The 23,103-nt window shown below is 40.6% G+C and overlaps 1 protein-coding gene across 2 annotated transcripts; it reads left to right on the plus strand.

Annotated features, from left to right (window-relative positions):
• The first annotated feature begins 122 nt into the window (after window positions 1-122).
• On the plus strand, window positions 123-21,664 carry Srek1ip1 (SREK1 interacting protein 1). 2 transcript variants are annotated; one of them, XM_021658257.2, is made up of 5 exons: window positions 124-311; window positions 8,512-8,559; window positions 14,042-14,185; window positions 15,642-15,714; window positions 18,135-21,664. In XM_021658257.2, the coding sequence occupies exons 1-5, from the start codon at window positions 299-301 to the stop codon at window positions 18,316-18,318; spliced, it is 462 nt and encodes a 153-aa protein (XP_021513932.1). In that variant the 5' UTR covers window positions 124-298; the 3' UTR covers window positions 18,319-21,664. The 2 variants fall into 2 exon arrangements, with proteins under 2 accessions (XP_060241671.1, XP_021513932.1); XM_060385688.1 differs by lacking the exon at window positions 8,512-8,559 and having other exon boundaries at window positions 123-311.
• Window positions 21,665-23,103: the final 1,439 nt, after the last annotated feature.

Consider the following 23,103-nt stretch of genomic DNA (forward strand, 5'->3'; position numbering starts at 1 on the left):
AACGCTCCGTAAATCCCAGTGCTGCATCCAGGTCGGGTGTTCGCAGACTGTACTCACCTCCCGAAGCCGGCCGGAATGGTACCGACCACGTGCTCCTCCGTAGTACTCCCCTGGAAACTGCATCCGCAGCGCCTTAGTTCCGTCAACCCTGGAAGTGCATCCGGCCTTCCCCGGCCGAGTGAAGTTGTTGTGGGCTAAGTGGGAGAGATCGCTCTGATTGTGCGTTGTCTTCGCAACGGACTTGAACGCTACAGGATCTCGAAAGCCTAGGACTCCGGCGACCCCACTCTGCTGCGCCATGGCAGTCCCAGGTGAAGATCAACGGCAGGGCCCCTCTCACTCCAGAGGCATAGGGCTAGCAGGGGAGTGCAGGGTGCGGGGTGGCCGGGGGACCTCCCGGACTCGGGCAAAGGCCTAAAAATTTAGAGTTGGTTGGTTTACATGAAAAAGTTCACACTACAGATCTAAGGAGGGGAAGGACAGAGGAAGAGAGGTCGTTTTCCCATCGTTCTCAGGCAAGCCCAAACTACACAGGATTACAGGGAAAGTGTTGTTATAGGAGGGACAGAGGACTTGGGAGCAGTGGACTGTAGGCCTAAGGGGACAAGTTGCCCAGAAGACTGACGGTAACATCTTGGGGTTTCAAAATAAAATCCGAAATTTGAACATTTGGCGGACCCAGGTAGCCATACACATTGTACTGAAAGTCAAGTCGAAAAGCGCATCTGGGAGTTTGTTCCAGCTCTTCCTACCTGTAGTTGTGGCTGTAAGCCGGTTGCTGTACCATTTTGAGTCCCAGTTTCCCTACCTGTAAAAGAGTCGTAAGATTCTAGGTTTCACGTTTGTGTTGATAGGTTTCTAACCTAAAAGCGGCAGGCTGCTCCGGGGATGTTTTTGTCTGCTGCTCCAGCTTTCTGGGGAGTTCTTGGAGCTGCAAGAACTTACCCAAACCCGCTGGCTTGATCAGGATGTGTTTCTGCAGAACCCTATTTTTAGGCAAGAGTTTTTAAGATATATATTACGCCTCCCCTCTTGAAGATTCACATGTCACAGTACTGTAGAAAAGACCCTAAAATGTTTTTGAAGCCCCAACTTTGCTTAAAATTGCCCTTCCCGCTACTGTTTGATTCCTGTCTTTTGTTCTGTGGCAGCCTTTTCTGAACTTTATTCTAGAGATGGCTGTTGAAGGGTAGGGGCATTGCTTTCCTAACCTCCGCAGTTTGCAGAGGAGTTCATCTGGAGCTATGAGAAGAGAGGTGACTGTACACTCTTTATTAAGTGTGTTGCAGTGGAGCATGATAGACACTCTTGCTCCCTTAGAACTCAGCAGGGAGAGGGGGGAAATTACAGAAAGTGAAGCTAATGCAGCAAAATAGTAAGGATACCTAGCAGGGAATAGAGAGTGTGAGAGGGAAGGGAGCCTGCAGGGAGAGGAAGTAGAAAAGGAAATGAAAGTTGCCTACTATGGCTAACATTCATTACGCTAATGTGATGGAAATGAGACATTAACTAAAGAGATAATCACATTAGCTAACATTTACTATGTAACCCATGTATCTGATACTATGTCAAACATTGTATTTTTTTTTTCTTACTTTAAGGGCCACTGCTGTGAGATAGCTGTTGATATTCCCACTTGATAGACTGAGAAATCAAGTAACTTGACTATTTCAAGATCTAAGAAAGGTCACCCTTTCTCTTCCAAAGCCACCATGCATGTGAATGTATTTTCCATGAGGAGATTCCCTTTGATTGAGGGACCTTATAAGCCAACACAAACTGTTAGGAAGTTAATAGATGGTGGGAAACCACTTAAAGGTTTTAAGAAGATTACACTTTAGGATACAGTAGCCTAGAGGAGAGTTAGTTAATTTGGTGATGAAGTTAGTTGGTGATGAAGGGTGATTCTGGTGAGTTATGACACCATTGAGGATGCAGTCACACTAAGAAAGAAGCAGCTAAGCTGGAGGTGTATTTTAGGTGGTAGGATCACTAAGAATGGAAGTTTGCTTTGGTGTGGTAATGAGAAAATGAGATTCACCTGGTTCTTGATGTTAGCTAATTGGGGAGGCCTCATAACTGGGAAGACACCTGTCAAGAGCAGAGTTCAGAGAGATAGCCACGAGGTCAGTTTGGAGCTTGTGTTGAAGTTAGTCTCACACAGGAATGGAAATAACGAATAGTCAGCATGAGAATACAGGGATATTAGGCAAGAAGTCAGAGTCAAAAACAACACATACTATAGGAATCAAGGCATAAGGCAGGAGGGACTGTGTAGACACAGTGGATGATGTCTGAAGGCAAGATCTGGAGCCGAGGGAATAATAGCATTTATGGGGATATGCTCATAGCTTGCCTGAGCATTCGGAGAGGCTTTGGTGACCACTGCGTCACAGCTGCACCCAGCATTGTCCCTACCAACCCTGCTCATTCTTTGAGCAGGCTTTCCGAGTGTCCATGCAGTATAAACGCACCGGGAGACACACTGTAAAACTTCAGGAATGAAAATGTGTTACTTAAGAAAAGGGACAAAAGCGACTTTTCTTCTAGCTTTGTTTGAGATGCTCTTAAATTTGAGACCAGTGTTAAAAAAATATGTTAACCTTTCAATTCAAAATAATGCCTCAGAGCATGATAATAAATTGTGTCATTAAGCTAGATGGGACGACTTACATAAACTGCTTAAACCCACCAAAAATCAAGATAATAGGCATGACAGGTGGCATGACTGCACAATGCAACTGCTTTAGAAAATACAGTCCCAGAAAGTATTAAGATAATTTCTTGGATGATCGATCCAGGCCCTGCATGGAAGGAAAATAGGGCTCCATTGAGGAGATCATCAAGAAGGACAAGCATTGTGTCATGCTCCTTTATTTTAGGTTGATGGATTCAGCTTGGGGTGATTGTGCTCCAAGTTATTATAAGGTATAACTATGGAGTAATGAGGCTGCTTTTCACAAACTACCAGCCTTGTCTGTTTCAATGGTCACGTGCTTCCACTGCTGTTCCTCAGCATTGTATGCTAGCGTAAGCCATTATGTAGGTAACAATGAGATACTGAAGACCTTAGAAAAATCTTAAGACACTTAGTTACTTGACAAATAACATTGAGTATAGGATTCAGCGAAGTTTACTTTGGAACATTTTTTTCCCTCCCCTCACAGTTGTTCTGATTAGCTCGGTTGTTGAAGTTTTGTTCTAAGTCACTGTTCTCCATCAGGAGTTGACCTGGCACAAGTGGCAATGTGTGTTACTGATGATGGTGGCACAGAAGCTTACCTTTTTATGTCTCTCAGTGAAGTCTGTACAGCCAGGGTAAAGGAGGACAATGGCTAAGTTAACGTCTCATTCTCACATCCCTTGAGCACATTGCTGAAGCGTCTACGTAATAATGAAAATGTAGCTCACACCACAGCCAACTGTCCTCATTCCTCAAACATGCTCTAGGTAACTTCATTTCTCTCTCACATGGTTGCTGAAATAATGTTCCTAAATCATGTCTGAATCTATCATTCCTGGCAGAGGGGGCAGGGAATCCAGTTATCTGTGGATTTTGTAATTCTCTTTAAGCCACTTAACTTTTCAATGGCTGTTTCCTTGTCTTTCTTCAGCTTCTAGAATATTAAAGTTCCTTTCTCTACAAGAATGAAATGTGTATTCCTGAGAATGACCAATTCTTTTCTGCCTTTTCCTGTCCTCCTTATGTATTCTCCAAAGATGTAAAAATAACTGGCGTGGCTCTTTTCCTACCTCTCCTGTGTTTTTCTACCTGTGCTGTGCACCTTTGTTACTGTCATTCCTTCCTTATAGTCCACACGTGCCTCAGATTTTCAGCTGCCCGCACTTTTTATGTTAGTAGCAAAACTGTATGTTGTTTTTTCATGTTGCCCAGCACAGTCTGTCATGCATTACAACTACGGGTAGGGTAACCTAGTATGATGTAGCTTCTTGTAGCGAGAGACTTTATTTTCATGGCTTTTCTAATACCAATTCACAGCTACACCCATATACAGGATCTGTAGTCCGTTTATGACAAGTCCAGTCCAGTGCTGGCAGACTTGATTCTGTTTCAGTAGACAAGAGATGAAACTTATTATCCCATGTCAACAACTTTTGGTGACATATCTAGGACTTACGGGTACCAGGGCTCCCCACTTAAGCTCCCATTGATTTGGGGTAGAGTGAAGACAGACGTTATGGATCTTAGGGTTGGGAAAAACCACAAGGTGTTCTTAGTTGGAAACAGTTGCAACATGTTTTTGAAGGAGACTTTGAGATTTCTCTAACCTGTCCCTATAACTCCTTGCTAAGTGTAGCTCAGATCTGCCTGAAACTCACAATACAGTAGGCTGGCCTCAAGCTAAAGGCCTCCAGCTGCAGTCGCTGTGGTTACCAGAGTGTCACCATACCCAGCTTTGCTTTTTCTTCATAGGTTATTTTGTGAGGCGAAAGAAGGAAGCATTTTATGCATTTACTTAAGTTAGCTATTTCATGTCAGTAGTTTAAGGGACTATGACTGGATTACTTTCATCCCTGTCTTGGGGTCAAATGATTAAGAAGATATTTTAAACTAAATAGTAGGACCTCTGCTCTTTCAAGAAATTCATTTAGCCTGCTTTTTAAATTTATGAGGAAATTCTAATTTCTGATTGTTTGTTTTGGTTTTTTTTTTTTTCTTTTTTTTTCTATTTGAGTTTCATTACCTCATGTGAGCTCCCAAAGAACAGTATACCTACAGCTAGGAATATAAACCAGTGGAAAGGCTTAAACACTTGGAGTTTTATTTTCTCATTCAGCTTTATGTTTTATACAGACAGTAGCACTCCTATATTAAATATCCCTACTTTTTGAGGTTAAAAAAAAAAAAGAAAATGCAATAAATTAATATTTTACTGAAGCCCTGAAGTATGTTAACTTAAATGTTATAAGATGACCAAATGGAAAATCTGTAGCAAAACAAAAAGGAATCCAACCCACTCTTACTGAATCTAATCAAATTAAAAGTGAAAAGATGTCACCCTGTTGCTAAGTGACACAGACACAGCTCAGCCGCTTACACTACTTACTGTTGAAGTTAAATGATGACATCTTCAGAGTACAAGGCAAACAGTAAAACTAGGAAACTGAGTTCTACTCATTGCTGTGACGACAAAGAAACCACCTAAACAGCTGCCCCATGATCAAGGGGGGAGGTTTTTATTGATGATGAGAGAGGGAGAATAGCCAGAGGCATCTGGAGGAGTCTGCCACTGCTGTGTTTCCAGGGGAAAGAGAAAAGGTGGGGACTGAAGCAGACTGGCAATTGCCAGGGATATGGAAGAACAAAAGGCAGCAAAAATGGTGGGAGAGTCCTGCCAGTTATAAGGGGTTGTATTCCAGGGGGGAGGCAGGCAGGTTAGCTGTAGCCTGGGATCGAGTGTGGGGCCCTGACCTGCTGGAGGGAGGCTTGTTGAAGTTAATAGAGAATTAGGTGCCCTTTGTGGTGATTGAGGGGCAGTAGTAGTAGATATGAAATTAGTAGCTTCTGGCAAGTAGAAACAAGGTTTCTGAGGAAGAATGAATGTCCAACCTATGCTGAGGCCAGACTGTCATCTCCTGGAGCTGGAAGCTGACAGTTACTGTTTTCAGTGGCCAGATGTTGACTTTGAGTCTAGTGTGGTATATGTGGGTAGAACCTCTGCACAGGGGAGCCAGAGACGTGAACAGCACTATAAATTTGAAGTCAGACTCGCCAACATAGTAAATCATAGACCAGCCAGGTCTACAAATCCTCTTAGAATTAATTAATTTTTGGCTTGGGAATCAGACAATGTAGCTTCTAAGTAAGTGCATTTATATCAAATCTGACGTTTTCTCTGTTTTGAGAGAGCAACCAAGAGAATCTCTTTGGTTTTTCTCTTTTTCTTTAGCCTTTTCTGTTTTACCCTTTGAAACACTGTCTCCACTGTGTAACCCCCACAGCTCATAATCCTCCTGCCTCAGCTTCATTCTTCTCTGATCCTTTTCTTTTCTCTTTTGCTTCTTGCTGTTGCTTTTTTCTATGCCAACTGCTTTACTAAAATATAATTTACATATACTAAAAGCCCTGTAAATAAAAAATGTGCAGTTTAAAGAATCTGTGTGTTTGATAGACTATAGAAAAAAAGAAATAGATAACTGAAGTAAAGTTCAGTTTCCTTGCTATATAAATGCAACATCCCAAACAGTTCTGCCATTGCCTCTTTTCTTCTTCCTCTATGTTAGGGATTGTTCCATTTCACAAAACACTGGCCTCATTCCTTCATACCATAATTTATGTATTATTTTCCTACTTATATTTTTAAAGTTACAAGGTATGTTGCTTCAGTTAACTTTATACATAGTTGGTTTGTATGTGTGCAGGTAAACTGTAGAAGTTCCCAGGCATAACGGTGCTGGATTAAGGCCTTGTGTGTGACTTGGTACAATGCTGATTTGTTCCCCACTCACCTTTCCAGCATAAGCTCCACTCAATGGTCTCTTCAAGCTTTTCAGCCTGTGCTTCTCTGAGAAGTGAAACAGAATCCTGGCACTGTTTCTAACAGGCATTTCACATATAATGAAAAGTACACGTCTTCTACATGTTTCAGAGCCATTCCTGTTTCTCTTTCCATACACTTTCTGGCCCACTCTTTGCTCCCTTCTGGTTTTTCCCCAGCGGCCGTTGGTCCTTTCCTCAGGATGTACAGAGTTTCCACAGTCCTTTCTGCAAGTTACAAATATTGTTTCACAACCTCTCAAGTGTAATCTGAGTTTGCTTCTGGAGGTTTTTGTGCAGCCCTCTACTCACCCCCATCCCCAAAACACACACACAACGTGGTCTTATTATGTGCTTCTAAAGTGACCTTTCGATTGTAGGCTGGTTACAAAGGAAAACTTGAAGTGGGCAGGCATCACCGACCAGCCCAAGCTGGTTAGTGATAAATAAACCAAGAACATCAAGGAGCTGCAAATGGGAGGGCAAGTGGATCTCTGCCCAGGGAAGGGACCTCACCAAGTGGCTTTGCTGATCAGTTTGACAAAGATTTTGGAGTACCATTACACCAGCAACAGTTACTGTCCAGACAACAGAAACTAATGATTAAATGGCAAAACAAAGAGGCCAAGGGATTTATTGAATCTAACCCCTGCTAGCAATGCTCAGAAAACATAAAAGGTGAAGCAAAGCCAACTGAACATCCTGCCACTGTAATCAGTGCCTTGGAAAAATGGACTCCCCACCCCAACCTCCAAATAGGGTCTCATGTCATCCAAACTGGCCTCAAACTCACTATGTAGCCCAGACTAGACTTGAACTCATGATCCTCCTGCCTAAGCCTCCCAAATGTTGAGATTACAGATGATTAGCCAGATCTTGATAACAGAATGAGCTATGATTGTATCACTGTTTTTCAGGTCTGTAGTATCATTTGCTGTGGCCTAATAGGCCCATATAGAAACTTTTCATTGGCCAGATAATCTTGCAAATAATCACAAATGAAGCTGAGATCTTAGTTTAGCCAAAGGCTAGTGAGGAAGAAGCTTGTAGGAAGGTCTGGGCATTTCTCTGTCATAAAAAGTTTTGTTTTTGTTAAAGAAGATAGCCTGAGAGAAATGTCATGTTTTATTCATTCTAAAAATATGAAACACTTGAAGAATGAGTTCACATCAGTGTCTCATGCTATATAATGAGTTCAAGTCTAGCCCAGGCTGAGGTGAAATGGTTTCACATCTGCCTCTTACTGTTAGTCTGTTGCAGAAGTAATACTGGTGCATGAAGCAGTTTATTCAACATCTGTGGTTTCTATGGAAACAAACTTAATACTGACCCATATTCTCTGAGGTTTTTTGTCAACATACAGTTATATTCATGATGGAGAAGCCTTAGATCAGGTTAATCCAGTTTTGTTCCACAGTGAGTCCTGTTTTGCTGTGGCAACACCATCTATGTATACTGACTACACAGAAATATTGTGAATAGTTGTAAACTTTTATCAGAATTAGATATATGATTACTTTGTTTTCACTTCTCAACGTTCAAGTCGTGAATTTAAGTAATTTTTTTTATTTCACCTAACAATTACAGTGAATTTTATGTATGGAATTTCTTCAGTTTCTTTGAGAAAGGTGGAATTATTTCTTTCTACTGAAAAACAGAAAAATATTTGTTACACCTTAATGCTTGCACACACACACACACACACACGGGAAATTAGTTACATTTCAGCATTAGGCCATCTTCTAGAATTTCTTTCCCTATGTGTGAGGCTCCTAAAATGTTTAAAGCTCTCAACTATAATGCTGTGTTCCTGTTGAATCTGGGTAAATTCACTTTCAATGAGTTGATTGTTCATCAAAATAATTGAGTGGTGTTGCTAAGATGAGAGGTTTTTGTTTTTTGTTTTTCCAGGAAATGTTAGTACAAATGATTATCTTAGCTTTTCATCCTATGATAAAGTCTTTATTTTCACTTACATATATTTCCCCAAATGTTCTCCAATTTTATTTCAGGTTGCAACAAGGACAATGTCAGAGCAGGCTGCAGAAAATGTGGCTACCGTAAGTGTGCTGAAAAGCAGCGTTCTGTCTACTGGGATTGCTTTCTTGGGCCCTTGCTTCCTCAGGGAAGGATGACTTGGCATCCTGACATCAGCAGCTCTGTGTGTAGCTCCTGAGCCCTTCCCAGGATTTGTAGTTGACTCAGGAGGTGGTAATGGGGTTCAGAGGTTTAGTCTGTTATCATCATGGTGAGAAGCATGATAGCATTTAGGTAGACATGGTGCTGGAGAAAGAGCTGAGAGCCAGTTCTATCCCTTGATAAGCAGACAGCAGAAGGACACAACTGACTTGAGCTTCTGAAACCTCAAAGCCCACCCCCACAGTGACACACATTCTCCATACCTACTCCAACAGGGCCACACCTCCTAATAGGGCCACTCCCTATGGGTCAAGCATTCAAACACTTGATTCAAACCATATCAGACGTAAAATCTTATTTTAGTGTATTATTCTGAGGTTTAATAACCTTCATAGTTCTGGACAGTCATCTCCACTTTCTGTTCTGAATTGTTTTGGAATAGAAACTCCATCTGAAGCAGAAACTCTGCTCCCTCCTTTCTTTAGCCTTTGGTAATGTCTGCTTTTCTACGTAGTTCTGACTGGAGGAGCTATACACTGTCCTGGTGTCTGGCTTTTTCCCTGGCGTGTTTCTGAGTTAAGCCATGCTGTACAGCGTACACACGTTGACATTATTTCTTACGGCAAAATGCCGTTGCATTGTCTGAGTATACTACACTTCCTTTATCCTCCTGAGGCAGGTACTCAGTTGTCTCTATCTCTTGGCATTACAAATAATACTACAGTGAACATTGTTGGGGCCCTGATTTTCATTCCTGTAAGAATACTCTTAGGAGTGGGATTGTTGATTTGTCTGCAGGACTTTGAGAAGCCACCTAACTTTTCTTTACTGGCTACTTTGTATTCCTACTAGTAATAAATAAGGCTTCTCATTTTCCCATATCCTCACCAGCATTTATTACTTTTCCAATTTGATAGAATTTATAGATGAGTGATAATAAGAATATTTGATCAATTTACCTACTTCCAGCTACAGATCGGGTAAAAACCCTTGAATTTCCCAAGTGAAAGAGCTAATAGGGTGTCTTTTGTTACCTGTAACAAATATTTTCCAGCCAAACTTGAGTTTCTTCTTATGACTCTGTGCATTCAGCATGGACACTGATTGCCAGAGGACCACACAGGTTTGGAAGGTTAAAGCCAGTCCTCCAAGAAAGGGAGCAAGAATTCATACTGGTGACTTCAGTCTCTGGTGGTCAATGATTTAATTAGCCGTGCCCATTTATGATGGAAATCCATAGACAACCCTAAACTACAGGGTTCTTAGAGCGTTTTGAGTTGCTAAATATACTGGGGTTCTGAGGAGACGGCACACCCAGAATGAGTCACCCCCACAGACACACCCCGATATTCCTCTGTGCATCTCTTCCACTTAGCTGCTTGTGAGCTGTGTACATCAAAATAAAGTGCAGGTGGCAAGTTACCTGCTTCCTTTCACTCAGTGAACACGATAGTGAATTACCAGGGATGAGGAGCTTATGGGAACTCTGACTTCATAGCTGGCCAGTCTGTGTGACTAGCCGAGACTTCTGATTGACATCTGAAGTTGGGGAGCCTTGTGAAACTGAATCCTTAGTCTGTGGGGCTGCACTGAGCCTGGAAGGTGTCCAGACTGGGCCAGCAGGCTGTCCCGGTGGGTAGCGTGATCACCGCATTAGCCTGACTAGCTGACCATCCCTGCAGTGCATATAAATGTAGAAGGAAGGAGCTAACTCTGCGGACTTGCCCTCTGACCTCCATTTTCACACCTTGGTGCAGGTGCATGCCCCCTCCACACACACACACACACACACAAAGAAAAAAAAAGAAAGAAAAAAAAAAGAGTAAGTAAGATTCAGGAATGAATTGAATGGTATGGTAGCCAGGTAGTACCCAGAGAGTGAAGAACTAATCGTTTGTGTAGAAAGTTTGCTGTGGGAAGTGTTCTGAGCAGTTTAGACCATCCCAGTAGCTGTGAGGCTCTATTTCATTGTCGTTTTGATTTGCTTTTCCCCAGTAATTGGGAACTCGTATGCATTTTGCCCATTTGTACTTCTTTTCTGATTTGTTTGTCTTGCCTTCTTTTGACAAGGTCATGCATTACTGAGTTTTACTTACATACAGTGAGTAGGCTTCACACTCTCATCTATGTCCTTTTTTTTTTTTTTTTGATGGCAAAGCATCTAACAAGTTTCTTATTTATTTATTTTAATTACAGTTTATTCACTTGGTTTTTTATTTATTTTTTATATTAATTACAGGTTATTTACTTTGTATCTCAGCTGTAGCCTCTGCTTCTTTCCCTCCCAACCCCACCCTCCCTCTCTCATCTCCTCCCTGCTCCTCTCTAAGTCCACTGATAGGGGAGGTTCTCCTCCCCTTCCATCTAACCCTAGCTTATCAGGTCTCATCAGGACTGCATTATCCTCCTCTGTGGCCTGGCAAGGCTGCTCATCCCTCAGCAGGAGGGGGGTCAAAAAGCCAGCCACTGAGTTCATGTCAGAGACAGTCCCTATTCCCCTTACTAGGGCACCCACTTGGAGACTGAGCTGCCATGGGCTACATCTGAGCAGGAGTTCTAGGTTATATCTATGCATGGTCCTTGATTGGAGAATCAGTCTCAGAAAAGATCCCTGTGCCCAGATATATTTGGTCCTTGTGGCGCCCCCATCCTCTCCAGGTCTTATGAACTCCCCCGTCTTTCATATGATTCCCTGCACTCTTCCTATCTCATCTATATTTAATAAGTATTTTCCACATTCTGTTTTTCTTTTTCCTGGTAATATTCTTTGCGATTTTTTTTAAGTTTGACAAAATTAAATTTTATCTTTTCTTTTTTTCTTTTGGTGTTAAATCTAAGAGTTGCTAATGACAAATACAAAATGGCAAAGATTTACCTGTACACTTTCTTCTAAAAGTTTGGTGGTTTGGGGTTTCATGTCCGTTGATCCTCTTCGAATGTGGTTTTGCAGATAATGCAAGATGGGGGTCTGTGTTCTTACTTAATGTGTGGGAAGTCACTTGCCTCAGCTGCCTGCTCTTCTCCCCCTGAGTGACAAACACTCTTGGCAGAACTGTCAGCCATTGCATTTTTCTCTTCTGGCTACTATGGCAGATGTAAGGACAGGAAGGGATTGCTTCTCCTTAGCACATGGTTTCCTGGGTTCCAGCTATTATGGTCTGTTCTGTTGTCTCTGCAGTAAGGCAGAACATGATGGCAAATGCAGTGTGTGTCTACCTAACTGCAGACCGGAAGTAGAGAGAGAAGTACTGCTGGCATCCTTTTTCCTCTTTTATTCCATCTGGGCTTTCAACTTATGGGAAGGTACAACCCACATTTGGAGTGTGTCGTACTGAACTGGGTGTCTCACTGAACCCAGAGTTTGATGATTCAGCTACTCAGCCAGCTTGCCCTGTCTCTGCCTGCCAGGTAGATTACAAGTGGCCCCATGCCAACCTGACCTTTTTTTGCAGGATATATAGTACTTTGTTCACTGAGTCAACTCTCCAGCCCCTTACAGTCTAATAACTCTTTCCTCTGCATCATCTGAGAGTCTATATAGAAAACAAGCCACGAGAAGACAAATGGTTGGGGATACAATGATATCCTAAGCATCTTTCACTCACACCCAGTAAGAAAACTAACAGCAACAGACAAAAACCGAACTTCATTTGTAGTTTCACAAATAATTTGCTATGTCACTTTCATTAACATGAAGCTATAACAGTTGTGGGACTCCTAAGCTCACTTCAGTGCCAAGCATTTGGGTATAAAGCTAACAGGTGAAGTACGATTGGGTCAGGAGGAATTCTGGTCACAATTAAGCAAACTGGGCTACAGTCGAAGCCTTCTTTTCTGGGCCAAGTGTATAGCACTGGAGGGAAAGAATGTGATAATAGCAGGACCAAGCCAAGAAACCCAGCCCCAAATAAGGAAGGGCAACCCATCGCGGTGCTGGGATGCAGAGGGTCTTAAAGCAGGACTGCATGCTGAACACGCAGTGAGTCACACACTGAATGGCCTCCAGGGCCCTGACAGTGGCGGGATGGCTAGAGTGGAGCCTGTCACATAAAGCCAAGATTCCTACCCTACCTGGCAGTCAGGGATTAAGAAAATTTCACTTAACCATCTAGGAAAGTTAGCAAGAATGCTCATGATCTCTTTGGGAACCTATAAAATAGCAATTACAAGGAAAAGAACAATAAGGACTTGGCAACCAAATCTTTACCTTTTAAGTATAAATAATGAACTGTACAGTTTACATTAAGGTAGGATCTATTTTTCCAGTACTAAGAAATTACTGTTACAAAAATGGTCTTATAGGGGCTGATATTAGAGCTCAGTCAGTAGAGCATTTGTCGAGCGTCCTCTAAGTTGTGAGTTCAGTCCCTAGCACCATGCAAACTACAAGCACAGTGACTCACACCTGTAATCCCAGCGTTCTAATGGGAAGGGATAGGACTGAGGCAGAACTTCATAAAGGTTTAATAGAACCACTAAAATGCACACACTCTCCGTACCTTTCTCCCTCCCTCCCTCTCCCCCACCTCCTCTGTGTTTGTATGTGTGTGGCAACATCTGGACATCAGAGGAAAACTTTGGGAGTTTGTTCTCTTCTTCCACCATGTGGGTCCCAGGGATGGACGTAGGTCCTTAGGCTCAGTAGTAGCAAATGGCTTTACCTGCTGAATCATCTGGTCGGCCCGCTTTGTCCTTTTCACTCAGTCTACGACCCAGCCCACGGAATACTGTGTAGGATGAGTCTTTCCACCTCTACTAACCTAATCTAAACCCTCAAAGCATGCCAGAGGCTTGTCTTCAGGTGAGCCTCGAGCCTGGCAACATGAAGTTAGTGATAACCATCACAGTGAGCAATAACTGAAGTTTTCTATTTAGAAGAATTTTAGGGAAAATTATATTAGATTTAAGTATTTACTTTTTTGCAGCCTTTAGAGAAGTATTTTTAGTTTTGTTCATGCTTCTGCATCATGACCACGTTAGTGAGATGAAAGATAGAACCTTATGAGTTAGTAGTCAAGCCAAGGAGGAAACGCTACAGGGAAGGAATAAAATATGAAGTTTCATGTATGAGAGTGTGTTTTTGGTTACCCTAATCTAAATAATGTAAAATAACCTGTGGTTATAGAAAGAGAAAAGGCAGTGATTCGGTATTCTCAAATCCATGACAAGTGCCCCACTGTGATTCTTGACTTAGAAGTTCCAGTGCATAAGGGAAGAGTTCTGTTGGAAGACTGTGTTCAAACAAAAGCAAAGGGAATGTTCCAAACAGGTAGCAACAAGATGCAAGTTACAGCTTCGGTGTTGTTAGTGAACTTGTACTCCATTGCCTACTGTGAATCACCAAAACAAAGGGCACAGATATGCATGTAGATTTCCCTCTCGTTTCTTGTTTTCTTTTTTTAGCTGGTCATCTGACATTTGAGTGCCGCAACTTTCTCCGGGTAGACCCCAAAAGGGACATTGTGTTGGATGTCAGCAGCACAAGTAGTGAGGACAGTGATGAAGAGAATGAAGAACTGAGCAGACTGCAGGCCCTGCAGGAGAAAAGTAAGCAGTGCCTTCCCCCCTCTGTTTCATCATCTTGTCATGTCACACTTATATAAGTGTGCTCATCACAAAGTTGTCTTTCTTATTGCATACAAAGGCTGCAGCATAGGTAAGAATGTAGGCATTGACGGAAGGCATTGGCATAAAATTATATGCCAATATAATATCAATTCTGAGACCAGGAGGCAAGTCTTCTTCTGATTCCATACTTGGCATTTTGCTTTTTCCTCATTTACACTGGAATAAGATGAACATCAGACTGTCAGCTCCCACCGACAAATATCAGAGATTTTAGACAACCAGAAGCTTACTGGCAATTTTAAATACACAAAGAATCCTTGGCATGAACAAGCAAGAATTCTAAGACTACCAATATATAAGCCCTAGGAATTTCCTTTTTGCTTTTGGAGATATTCTTGCCAAGATTTATCTAAGTGGGAGAGAGGGCTCAGCAAGAGGAGCGCGTTGTGGATCCAGGGGAACTGAGTTCACTTCTCACCTCAGGACGCTCACAATTGCTTGTGCTCCAGGTGATCCTCCACCCTCTTCTGGCTTCCACAGGACTTGCACACATGAGGCATACAGGCACATAAGTAAAAGTAACTTTAAAAATCATTAAAAGATTAATATAAGACTTTTTATATTACTTTAAAAAAACAAAACAAACAACAAAAAATAGCTGCAGTTGACTATAAAGGAGGCATCTCTCCTTTTATAGTCCATCTTGTATCTAAAGCTTTGTTATTATAATGGGATAAACAGGAAGTTGTACACTTACAAACTTCACATTCTCTATGTAGCTATTATATCGAAGTAAAATGTTAACTTATTTAAAATAAGGATTTATACAGATTAAACTCATTATGTTTTAGGTTTTTGGAGTGCTTCAAACAGTAATTTCTGTATTATTCCCACTTGAAGTAAGAAAAGCAGCTAACTGAGGAATCCAGCTGAGCTGAAGCTTAATGCCACAAACTTTGTTCTTCATCTCCTCTTGCTGAAGCCCATTGTATGCTGTGTTTTCATTTCTACTTTTCTTTGACTCCTCTTCTTCTTTGACACAGAAGCTAGGTCAGGATGTGTTGTTTGATTATACATATTTTTAAGTTTTCCAATTTTCCTCTTGATACTAATTTCTACCTATGTATTATTGTTATCAGCAAGGTGCCCAATATGACTTCATTCTGAAATTTGTTAAGATATAGTTTATGAGCTAATGTGATCTTCTGGGGTTCCCTAGTTGAAAATAATTACCATTATATTGTCATTAAACATCTATGAAAGAAGTCATCTTGGAGGTCCTTGCTTTTACCTCTTAATCCTGTTTTTGTTGTCTTCATCGTTCTAACTGTAAACTAAAATTCACATATGTGTACACATGTACAAACTGCATATTAGGACATAGACTCATGGTGACTTCTTGGTGGGTTTTTTTCCACCACTTTCTCCCTTACAGGAATAAATGAAGAAGAGGAGAAGAAAAAGGAAAAGAGCAAGGAGAAAATTAAATTGAAAAAAAAGAGGAAAAGGTACATTTTAATGAGTTATTTACTTGTTGAAAACAAAAACCATAAGCTATTAATCTAGGAATGCTCACAAATTTTATTTTTCACATAGTCTAGTTCATTTACTATTAGGGTTTTCTTTATGAGAATAAGATGTTTAGTAAAATAGCATAGACGTCTATATTAGAAATTAGGAGTCAGAACTGAACTCATCACTCAGTCACTTTACCTCTTCTCACTGGAGCAAATCGAGGTCCTGATGAGGGTCAGCATTGCTCCCTTTTATACATTTGTGTTCTGGAGTTTATGCTTATAACAAGAGCTGATTTTAATTGGATGAACATCTAAAGCCTTATTTTGTGCTCATTTTGAAATTGGATTCTCAATGTCTATATCCTTTTATTACCATGACTAAGAAATTGCTTTATTGATAGAATTTTGTAAGCCCAATCTTTCTTCAGATCTTTCACAACCCTAACTAGCCATTTTTAAATTTTGCTGGTAAGACTTAACGACTGTTTAAAAGAAACTGATCAAATGAAGTGAGAGGCCAATCCTTCTCTGGTTATTGAGGATGGTCTTATTCTTACTAAAAGAAGCAGACATATTTGTGAGCATGTCATCATAGTTAGGTCTGGTCTGGACTTTATTCTCTCAGAAGTTTGTTTTTTGTTTTTTTTTTAACCTGGTGTTACCACTTTAATTCCATAATGCACTTGATTTTGTATATTTTAATACTTCAGAAAATTTGTGAGTTTGTAAACATTAGCTCACTTTCAGGTGTTAGGAGTTGAATAACCTTTAACAGAACTTCTAGATGCTTAGAGCTCAATTTCTGACTAGTGTATTGCTGTTTGTGCTATAGCAGCAGGCAGGATTGCTTACAGGAAACACAGAGCTATATAGTCTTCCATGTTCTGATATATTTGTATGTATATTTTTACATGTGTATATGTGTATATATATGCATACGTGCATGCTTATTTATATTATGCTACATTATTATTCATACCTGGCTGAATTATATTCAGACATGTCTCTGTCAAGCCTCACAGGCCTTAGGTCCTGAATCCCAAGCATCTTCATGAATGCACAGATAGCCACCTACTAGTGTGCTATGCCCAAACCTAGTTTTGCCTTAAAGATGAGAATCCAGGACCAAAAAGCTGAAGGAAAATGCTTTCTAAGATGCTGTGTGTGTGCAAATAAACAGACTAGCAAGAGAAAAGCAAGGAAGTTGAGGGAAAGCTTGGAGTCAGGGGCTCCCCAAGCCATTCCTAGAGACAGGGAACCCTCCACCCTGCAGCCTATGGTCTGTCTTGAAGTTTCTGAGTTTGGATTTTAGTCCCAATATTTAGATTACTGAGCTAACTTTAAAAAAAAAAAATTAATTAAGATATAATTATAAAATTTCTCCTATATTTTTCCTCCAGCCCTATACCAACCGTATACCATATATCACTCCCCAGTCTTTCTTAAATCCATGACTTCTCTTTTAAAAACTTTCAAATATATTTATATTTCTATATAAATAGAAATATAAGAGATAGAGAGATAGATCGACTCCTAAATATATAAATATAACTTGCTCAGTCCACATAATGTTACTTGTATGAATGAACTTTTAAGAAGCCTTTTGCATTTTAAATTAACTCAGTTTCTGTGTTGTCACATATATTTTTGTTTGTGCTTTACATGAGATCTAAAAAGGTGACTTGGTTGTTTGTTTCTTTAACCCCACCCTGCATGCCTATATCTGGGAAGACAATTTTATGGGTGTTCCCTCAATTTTGTGTTTAAATATTAGAAAAATATAATGATAAATTATCTTCATTCATCTACATGCTGTATTCATTTAAAAACACCCTTTCTGAAACTAATAAAAATTACAAGGAAATACAAGTGTTCATTTCTATCACTCTGCAAGCAGAAGGATCAAGTTCATTATCATGAAAAATCACAGGCATTACAAAAGTGCTTTTATTTTGTTAATTTGCAGCTCTTACCCATTCACACTGAGGAACAATTAGGATCCTTTTTATATTGAGCCCTAATTGCATCCTTTTGTGACTTAAGAGAATATGCTAACAAGTTTTCACTTACAGGCGCGGGTTGTGTGCATGAGGTCAGCGAGCTCTGCTTCAGTTTCCCCTGTAACATTTTGAAGGGCAGGCAGCCCAGCATGCAAGCCTGTGACAACCCCAGAAAAATGGGGAATTCTCAGCGAGTCGAAAGCCCATCGCATTAACTCAAGTTGAACAAAATGGAGACTGTAGCTTTATCAGCTTCTGTGACCAAGCAGCAAAAGTTTTGAATTTGCGTTTAAAGAGAATAGGAAGCTGCTTTTCAGTACCCTTCCTCTCCCAAGAACTGAGGCAGCTCAGACCCTACTCAGAGTCTCCAGTGTAACTGCAGTGTCAGTCACTTTGTGTTCTTGCCCATAGGTCTTACTCCAGCTCCACCGAAGAGGACTCTTCGAAACAGAAGAAACAAAAGTATCAGAGAAAAGAAAAGAAAAAGGAGAAAAAAAACAAATCAAAAAAAGGAAAACACCACAAAAAGGAAAAGAAGAAGAGAAAAAAGGAAAAGCGCTCTTCCCTTAGCCGTTCTGAATTCACCAAAAAGTAACTGAGTCTTTGGCCTCACTCAGGAAACGGAAGAATTCAATTTTTTTTTTTTTCAATTATTGTACCTTCCTTGGAATTGCTATATAATTATACTTCGCGGCAAATCCCAGCCTCTTCCATAAAGACATTTTCACAGGTTGGGGCCCTTATCTCTCTGCCTGTCTGTATTAAATCCATCTTCCTACTTGACAGCTGTGCCTCAAGTATAGATATGTGTATATACAAAGCACACCATTTTGGCTATTTGTGTCTCTGTGTGTTAGACTAGTGCTGTTGCTTAGTCAGTTAACTAGCACATGGCTTTACTGCAGTCAAACAATCTACACAGCAGCTCCTGTGTCTTGTCTGCCCTCTGTGATGAAGCTACTTTGGTGGCAGTGACTTGCTCTTGATACTTAATAGCTTTATGTCCTCTGTAATGGTATGAAGAGAGTGAGGTTCTTCACTGTTGTTTTTAAAATGTAGGCTTTTTAAATAATATCATTAAGGAGAAAACTGCTTTAATGACCTTAACTAGTAAGTTTTTAAACGAACAGGAGCTACAGGAAGATAATAATGAAAGTATTTATAACAAAGTCATTGTTTTATGAAATGCATGTTTTTAGTACTTGCCTCATGTTTTTATAACAATTAAAGTATCCCCTTTTTAAAGAGGGATACTTTGGCTTACTGGAAGGCCTGGCAGGGAGATTCTGTGCTGGTCAGGATTATTAGGGTAGCTGGCAGGGAGACTCTGTGCTGGTCAGAATTATTAGGGTAGGCCCTGGGTTGATTTACCAGTGTGCCATATTGGCATGTCTCACAGCGATACCTCAAACAGAACTTTTTGTGTGGAAACAGCAAAATTCTCATTAAACCTGATTTTTATTATATCTAATGTGTATGATGCTTGCATGTATGAATATTATAGCAGTTTTTATAAATGTTTTCATATTTGTTTATTTTTTTGAAAAGCTTTTGGTGTGAGTTTCACACTGAACTTCTGGCTTCACAGATAATCAATGTTAATATTTCCTCTTTCGCTTCAGTTACATCTTAGCAGCACTGTGAAAACTTTTTAATTAAGATTTCTATTCTATACTTTTTTAAATTGAAAGGTAGCATCATGAAAGCCTTTGTATAATAATGAAATTTGTATATGAATAAGCATTTTCAATGACATATTGAAATTAGTAGATTTAAATGTTTCTTACATTTTTATTTTCATGGTAATCAGTGTAGGGTGGTTTAACATGTAGTATTCTCTAATCCCAACAAATTAACTCATTCTGCCATAAAAGCATTGAGAACCGACGTGTTAGCATAGAGCAGCACCGAAGTTTCTAAGTTACCTTGCTATGGTGCACTTCCACATCTTAAAATTGGTAAGTAGAGACGTAGCTGCGGACCATTTGTGGCCATAAGATCAGACATGTACACTTGGCCTTGCGTGCTGGAGAGCTTTACCAAGTCTACCCCTACCCAGCACCCATGCTGCCATTCTCTGGCGACTCCCATAATGTACCCTCGCCTCTGCTCAGATTCCACAAAAGCTACACCTCCCCCCTTCCCCAACATTGCTTCCATGAAACGCGCACAACTTCAGCTTTTTTTCATTTTAAACTTTAAAAAGAAAGAGCAAATACTGCAGAAATAAATGGCCTTGTCCCATTGCGTGTGTGACATTGTTAGAAATGACAGCAGTTGTAAATGAAGAGTTCATCAAAATTGTAAGTTTTATTTCTGTTAATTGTAAGAAAATGTAAGTTGACCTTTAAGGGTTTTCTCCCCCTTGGGTTGTGACACAGCTAATGATTCAGAAGTGTTATATATAATCAGCCCCCTCACTCAGTAATCTACAGAAAAGAAAAGATTTTGATGGACCAGTCATTTCCCTCAGAAGTAATCTTAACATTATTAATGTCCCTATCACATTAATATTAATAATTATGAGGTATCTCATCTGAGTAAAAGACACTCCTTTTTTATTAAAGAAAGAAATTGTTGTTACTGCAATGAGAGGCAAATCTCGTAAACACCTAGGAATAGTCATGAAATTTCTTTTTAGGCACCGAGACACAGAAAGCAAACTTCATTCAGTATTAACAGTCCAGAAGTGCCAGTATGGTAGTCCTATGCAGCCTGAGCCCGTACCGCCTTCATCACGCTCCATCTCCCTTCCCCCTCCGGGCAGCCTTTGGCCATACCACCCTGAGCACATCTATCCCAAACTCCCTGTGTCACCCACACCAAAGTCATTTATCTTCTGGGGCCTTGGTGGCTTTTGCGCATGAAACCTCAGATCACTTCTAGCCCTTAATGTATCTACTCATAGATAATATTTCAGTGAGATTCAGATAATATTCTTTTTAGCAAATATTATAGACACAGCCAGCATTTCTGTGAAGGTTGAATGTATTGTTATGAGTACTAAACATACTAACCTTCATAGATAAGTGGTATCCGCTTAGTTATATTTCATTTTCATCAAATGCAGACAGAATTTGCGTGTAGATTTCTGTCTGTAGCTAAATTATCTGAACACTTTGAAGCTATTGCTTTCAGAAAGCTGACAAGCCTGCTCCTAGGCTTCCCCATTCTTTATTTTATTTTCATGTCTGTTGTCTAGAAACTCTCAAGGGTTTTTTTTGTTTTTTCTTAGTTTCTCACATTTAGCACATCTCTTACCCCTATAGTTCTTGGAGAACAGGACGTTGATAAGTGATAACTTGGGCAGTTGTGTGTGTGCCTGTATTTATGACAGTCTAAAGTTAGAAGATTCTAGGTTACTGTCAGCCTTCTTACTACTAGCTGTAGTCTGTGCCTGTCTGCTTCCCTGAAGAGCCCACCATCCAGCCCGTAGGAGTACGTTTGGAACTGTATCCACGCAAGTAACAGACCTGAAGATTCCTGTGAAGAAACACAGATGCGGCCTGACTTAGTTTGCAGCACTGAGAGGGCCGGCTGAGAGGACAAAACACCTGGATTGTCCAACATTAAAGTTAAGAGGAATCGGGCCCTTCCTGACGAGTGAATGCTGGGAAGACAGCAGTGGCCTACAAATGAGCTGTGTGCCTGAAAAAATGGAAGCTTGGCGTGGCTAGTGTGTCTGTGTAAGCACCCGGGTGTAAAAGCCAACACACCATTTCAGGTTCCTGGTGACCACGAGGAGGACTTGGACTCCATGTTTGGGAACATACGTTTTTACTCTCTTGGTCTTGAGATGTTACAGTTTTAAGGAGGGAAATGGCTTTTACTCAGGTTTGATCTCATCTGTTTCATAATCCTGTTCTATACTTTTTTTCTATACTTTTTAAAAGATGAAGTTGCCGTCATTAAAAGTCATTAAAGATAATTTTAGCATTTTATGCTCTGTTGTTTATAAATTATGCTTGTATTTCCTAAAACATAGTAATAATAAAAATTTTAAAGCCTTATTGTACCATCAGATAAATCTCAAAATTTCAAAATCTAATTTCATGTTTAATTTTATTCTTGACAGGCTTAAAACTATCACTGCGTTGATATTGGTGAAGCCCAAATAATTAATTTTTGAATATATTTTTCAATGTACAGACTGTGCCATAATTAATTGAGGCTTCTTGCTTTTCATATTTTGATTGGTTTTTGAAGCACTAACACTTCAAAGTTACAGAGACACATAACTTGGTCCTTTCAGGTAAGTGAGCTGCCTCTGCAGGTCATGTGTCAAGGAGCCAGCTGGTCACCATACTAGGTTTCAAACTGGACTGTTGGTATCTAAGAACAGAGGTGACACTAACCCAGATGCTAAGGCCAGGGTCTTCTGACCTCACTCATGCCCCTCCCTTCAGCTGCTCTGTAAGAGCTCAGCACAGCAGAGGTCCAGGGTCCCTCTTTTGGATGCTGTTTATGGTGTGCTACTTGACTTGGCCTCTCCCCCAAATATGGAGGGCGTGGGCTCCAGTCTTCATTTCCTCTTCATGTCATTTATGGCCCTGCTTCTTCCAGCAGTGAAAGGGAAGCTGCACCAGCGCCCTCACTAAACACTCTCCACCTAGACACCCACCGGAGGTGACGTACTAATATACTGCTCCTGTGTGTCAAGGTCGCGTGTTTTCTGGTGCCCTCCATACCACACCCCAGTTTTGGGAGACAGGATTTCTCTGTGTAGCTGTGGCTGTCCTAGAACTGGCTCTGTAGAACAAGCTGACCTCAGACTCACAGATGTCTGCCTCTCTCCCTGCCTTGCCTGAGTGCTGGGATTAAAGGCATGTACCACCACACCGCACCCCAGCCCCAGATGGTGTGAGTGCTGTATGGGTTTGAGGCCAGCCTGGTCTATAGAGCCAGACCCAGGACAGCCAGGGCTATCCACGGAAAAACAGCTTCAAAAAGCCAGTAAATAAAACAACTTAAAAAGATCAGCGAAAGCTCTGAGCCTGCACAAAATAAGTGAAATGCATTTGCTTTTCTGATCCCAAAAAAAAATTTATAATTAAAAATTGTATAATTAAAATGTCTTAACTTACAAAATCCACGTACTCGCTAGCACATTAATTTTTAACCTTGGCAAAACTATAAATAGAGAAGTAGCACATATTATGGTGATGACCTGAAAGTCCTTTCAGTATGGCCAAATGTAATCACTTAAATAAAATTTAAGAAATGAACATGTATCGATTCTGTTCCATAAGCCTCATTTCAGGTACCCAGTAGCCACTTAAGTTTGGTGGCAATAGTGTGAGACTGCAAGTAAGAACCTTTTTATCCCCTCAAACATTACACAGTACCAGTCTAAGAGAAACCTATAATTTTGATAGCCATA

Source organism: Meriones unguiculatus, chromosome 6 (genome assembly GCF_030254825.1).
Source record: "Meriones unguiculatus strain TT.TT164.6M chromosome 6, Bangor_MerUng_6.1, whole genome shotgun sequence".
NCBI classification, from domain to species: Eukaryota; Metazoa; Chordata; class Mammalia; order Rodentia; family Muridae; genus Meriones; species Meriones unguiculatus.

Excerpts from the sequence above, each read along its gene's own strand:
- Srek1ip1 (XM_021658257.2), top strand. Across the intron at positions 14,186-15,641 it reads GCAGGCCCTGCAGGAGAAAA|GAATAAATGAAGAAGAGGAG; the intron begins GTAAGCAGTGCC and ends TCTCCCTTACAG. Across the intron at positions 15,715-18,134 it reads TTGAAAAAAAAGAGGAAAAG|GTCTTACTCCAGCTCCACCG; the intron begins GTACATTTTAAT and ends TCTTGCCCATAG.